This window comes from Berghia stephanieae, chromosome 1, assembly GCF_034508935.2.
Source record: "Berghia stephanieae isolate SIO BIC M18660-M18661 chromosome 1, UCSD_Bste_1.3, whole genome shotgun sequence".
NCBI classification, from domain to species: Eukaryota; Metazoa; Mollusca; class Gastropoda; order Nudibranchia; family Aeolidiidae; genus Berghia; species Berghia stephanieae.
In genome coordinates, this window is record NC_088360.1 from 22,385,857 (window position 1) to 22,390,856 (window position 5,000).

At 41.8% G+C, this 5,000-nt stretch overlaps 2 protein-coding genes across 2 annotated transcripts in view; both read left to right on the forward strand.

Moving 5' to 3' along the window:
- The window catches only part of LOC144964236 (uncharacterized), a 29,069-nt gene extending 24,988 nt beyond the window's left edge, over positions 1-4,081 (forward strand). The window contains exons 5-6 of the mRNA XM_078898331.1: positions 1,252-1,412; positions 1,785-4,081. Coding sequence (XP_078754457.1) covers positions 1,252-1,412; positions 1,785-2,463 — 840 coding nt within the window. The 3' untranslated portion in view covers positions 2,464-4,081. The remainder of the gene's footprint in view (positions 1-1,251; positions 1,413-1,784) is intronic.
- Positions 1,475-4,081, forward strand: LOC144970438 (doublesex- and mab-3-related transcription factor A2-like; the record flags this gene model as incomplete). The annotated part of the gene is given in 1 exon segment (XM_078910077.1): positions 1,475-4,081. A coding segment is annotated over 1 exon segment (309 nt), but the record flags the coding sequence as incomplete, so codon positions are not given.
- Positions 4,082-5,000: the final 919 nt, after the last annotated feature.

A 5,000-nucleotide genomic window follows, 5' to 3' on the forward strand; every position in this document is an offset into this window, starting at 1 on the left:
CCATAGCACCATAATTCGTGTCCTATTTGCCCCATAGCACCATACATTCGTGTCTCGTTTGCCCCATAGCACCATACATTCGTGTCCTGTTTGCCCCATAGCACCATACATTCGTGTCCTGTTTGCCCCATAGCACCATACATTCGTGTCCTATTTGCCTAATAACACCATACATTCGTGTCCTGTTTGCCCCACAGCACCATAAATTCGTGTCCCATTTGCCCCATAGCACCACACCATTCGTGTCCTGTTTGCTCCATAGCACCATACATTCGTGTCCTGTTTGCCCCATAGCACCATAAATTCGTGTCCTGTTTGTCCCATAGCACCATACATTCGTGTCCTGTTTGCCCCATAGCACCATAAATTCGTGCCCTGTTTGCCCCATAGCACCATACATTCGTGTCCTGTTTGCCCAATAGCACCATAAATTCGTGTCCTATTTGCCAATAACACCATACATTCGTGTCCTGTTTGCCCAATAACACCATACATTCGTGTCCTGTTTGCCCAATAGCACCATAAATTCGTGTCCTATTTGCCAATAACACCATACATTCGTGTCCTGTTTGCCCAATAACACCATACATTCGTGTCCTGTTTGCCCAATAACACCATACATTCGTGTCCTGTTTGCCCAATAACACCATACATGGAAAACACTCGTTACTCGCATTCTTTCACTGTACTCAAGTGCAAAATGAGTACCTGGCCGTTAACAGCGTTGTCTCTGTCCGAAAAAAAAATGTAATATCGCCAAACATGCGTCAGGTCCCGTCCTGTTAAGCGTTGTGGTTGGTCTGGGACCCCTTTGTAAAGCGCTTTTAGCACGTTTAGTGGATATTGCGCTATATAAAAGCTCATATTTCTATTTATTTATTTTTTATTTGAAGGTCTGGTCCCCAATTATTTTTAAAGGTTTTTTTAATTTATTTTTTTCAGAACCACGATATTGGCTTGGGGCTCCTTGTAAAACGCCTTGGACACATTTGATCGATATTGCGCTATTTAAAAGCTTTAATTTGAATTGCTATAAGGAATAAACCCTTTCTGTCCTAAGAAAAAAACAAACTTGAATAGGACGTTTTGTCATGCCAGCTTGGCTTATATTCCAAGGAAGACGATAAAGTATAAACAGTAGTGGTGACAGTGGCTACTGTAAATACATTAAACTTTTATTGCTCCCGGAGTCACGCCGAACAAACATTTACTTAGCGACCCCCATACGCTGTACAACGTTTTCATTCACAGTGTTACAAATATCTCGAGATCTTTTACCAGATAAACCCCATTTTCCCGGCTTGTTTCAATAGCGGCACATTAAGATATTCATTTCTAGCGAGAGAGCGGGACGGAGATGATTTAAGTGTGTTTTATCGAGTCCTCAGATTGCATTGGCGTGCATTATCGCTGTAATCCATTTCAAAAGCTTTGATTTCTATCTCTGTATTAAACTGTTCTTGTCTCTATTTCAGGCCCACTACCCAAACGTCCTCGTCTCGAGTCGGATTGTCAAAACGCCCGATCCGTGACGTCACCAGCCCAAACGAGTCAGTCTCCAGGTTTGATGGAATCTCAAAAAGCTATGGACTCCCCGTCTACTGCGTCATCTACTCCGCCAACAGGTCGATTTTCCCCCAAGTCGATGGCGGGTCTAAACGAGAACCCTTTCCCCCACCCTCAACCCAATTCCTCGGGAACCATGCGGCCATACTTCCCCGGGGATTTATTTCTGGCACCCCGTCTAAACCAGGTCAACTGCTACCCCCAACCCATCCTCTAAGCCTGGAGGAAGCCATGCTGTCCGTCCATCCCTCCAATAGGCGATCGTCCCTGGATATGCTGTGCAAGGTCTTCCCGGCCATGAAACGAGGCGTCCTGCAACTCATCCTTCAAGGATGCAACAACGACATAGTCCAGGCAATCGAACAAGTCCTGAACACTCACGGTAGTCAAAGCGTTAACGTTCCAATCCCACAAAGCACTAATTCATCCAACTCTAGTTCGGAAACACTCAACTCCCCGAACAACGTTTCGGGTTTACCCTCTGTCGGGACACTTGTAGGACCGGGGTCTTCCCTAGCGACAGGTCTTCCAGCCTCAGGGCTGTTCCATCACCCATATAGTCTCCCTCCCTCCATGAATTCCTCATCTTTCAAATCTGCGTTCTCCCCTATCAGCGCCCCTCCCACTGCCCATCTCAACTCCATCCGTTACTCCTACAGCGCTGCAGCCCAGTCTTCCAGAAACCCGAGCTCCAGCTTAGCGGCAGCAGCAGCGGCAGCCTTTTCCCTACCCTATCCTCCCCTATTCCCCAGTCTGGCTTTGAACTCAACCTACGGCTACAGCAACCTGACCCACGCCAATAAAGCGCTCCACTACGCCATGGGATGTACCTACTGCCCAACGAAACCCTTTACCCAGGGCAGTGGGGAAAAGACAGCTGGTTGTATTGGGGATTGACTTGACTTCAAACACGATCAAAATATATTCTTATCAATCAGTCTATTTAATATACAAAAATATTCATCACGAAGAACTGTTTCAGGCTTCAGCCTAAGAACAAAAACATCAAATGACAATCAATAATGCGTTAGCGTGAAGATGATCTTTATTGAAGTCCTCTAACCAAGATTAAAAAACTAATCGATTTTTGTTGATTGTTCAGGAGGAAACTGAGCATCCTAAACGTACGTTATGTTTTCAAATTGGAATTCATATAATTCTATAATGAATGTTTGTTGACAACGTGTGTAGAAATTCTACCTTAGTTGTGTGTAGTTACTGCTATGATGAATTCATTCTGATGTGTTTAACAACGTGTGTAGTATTTCTACCTTAGTTGTGTATATAGTTACTGCTATGAGGAGTCCATTCTGATGTGTTTAACAATGTGGGTAGTATTTCTACCTTAGTTGTGTAGTTACTGCTATGATGAACCAATTCAGATGTGTTTGACAACTTGAACACACTAATCTGTTAGTTTCTGTGGACTGTAAAAGGCAGTGCGGGAAACCGAATATAAAAGCTTTAAAATAAAATAACAAAATATCTTTCATTCTATAGAACACATGAGAGTCCCAGAGGCTTAGTAGGTAGAGCCATCGCTTCCCACGCAAAAGGAACCGAGATCGATCCCTGTTGAAGTCGAGAGTTGATTTCTTTCTGACTCCATGACCGCATAGCAGTGATTGGATATCTGGGTCAGTAAGAGCTGGCGGGAAGTAGTTTGCAACACACTAGCGTCCTATTTTTTTAAAAAGGTAATAAGCAATTACTATTCTTCGTTTCAGGCTATTGAAACCGGAATATACTCCAAATCAATGGGCCTAATGGTTCTAAAACGAGTATATTATAACATATGACATGTTATATATGTATAATGCTATAAGACTATATTATCATAATATATACGTAGTTAACAGAGACGAGATACATTGATATTCAACATGATGCTATGATTTCTGGGCACAATTAAATATGAATTTGAACATTTCAGTTTGTGACATGGACACAACTTCAACTCAATTCCTGTATCTTTGTTTAGAATATAATTTTTGTATTGAGATTCTGTATGATTGTCTGGTGTGATGATTGTCTGGTGTGATGATTGTCTGGTGTGATGATTGTCTGGTGTGATGATTGTCTGGTGTGATGATTGTCTGATGTAAAGATTGTCTGGTGTGATGATTGTCTGGTGTGATGATTGTCTGATGTAAAGATTGTCTGGTGTGATGATTGTCTGATGTGATGATTGTCTGGTGTGATGATTGTCTGATGTGATGATTGTCTGGTGTGATGATTGTCTGGTGTAATGATTGTCTGGTGTAATGATTGTCTGATGTGATGATTGTCTGGTGTAATGATTGTCTGGTGTGATGATTGTCTGGTGTGATGATTGTCTGGTGTAATGATATTCAGCCGTGATGGTATTCAGTTGCAATGATTGTCATGGATTGATTGAATTCTGGTTGAATTGATTTTATGAATGATGACGTAAATTATTGATGACTACTATATTGACAATACAATGTTGTATTCATAAAGATAGACATTAAATTCATCCTTAGAAATGTAAAAAGTTGGTTGTTTATAAATTATGTCGATTTGTGAAAAGAATATGGGTTACTCGTATCTGTGTTTAAAAAGAAACACTATGTGCACAAACACACACACACACACACACACTCACACACACACATACATACACACTCACACTCACACACACACACACACAAATTGAGCTTTTATATAGAGCAATATCCACTAAACGTGCTCATAGCGCTTTACCAAGGGTCCCTGACCAGCATTTACACGTAACATGCAGAACGAGACATGACGCCTGATAGGCGATATTAAATTTGTATTCGGACAGACACAACACTGTTAACGGCCTAGTATTCATTTTACACCTGAGTACGGTGAGAGAATGTGAGTAAAGAGCCTTTTCCAAGGACTCAACTATGCGCCGAGCGAGGCTCGAACACAGGACCTTCGGATCCGAAAGCGAGTGTCATGCCACAAGACCACATAGCCACACAACACACAGCCACACATACAAGAATTTGACGTCACTCAGCTCTACATTAATATTTTTGACATCCATTTTGGTTTTACTTCTTAATATATTCTAGCAATCAAACTTCACGAAGTCCCGGGTTTGAGAGATTTTGCCAAGATGAGGGTCATTTAAATCGATCGATATTTGAAGGACGAGTTTTCTGGCCAGATTTTTAAATATGTGATTCTCCAGAGTACCTCACCAGAGCACTGTAAAGGGGTGGTCAAGGACTTTATGAAAACTGCTCCTTTCAATGTGATCGCGCGTTTTTTGCGCTCTAGTAGGGTCGGCTATTATCGTGTTGTTGCAATGAACGTCACCCAATGATGTCGATCTCACTTCAATCTTCTTAGCTGTATATTTCTCAAAGTTCATTTTTTTAAATATGAGCTTTTATATAGCGTTATATCCACTAACCATGCTCAAAGCGCTTTACAAG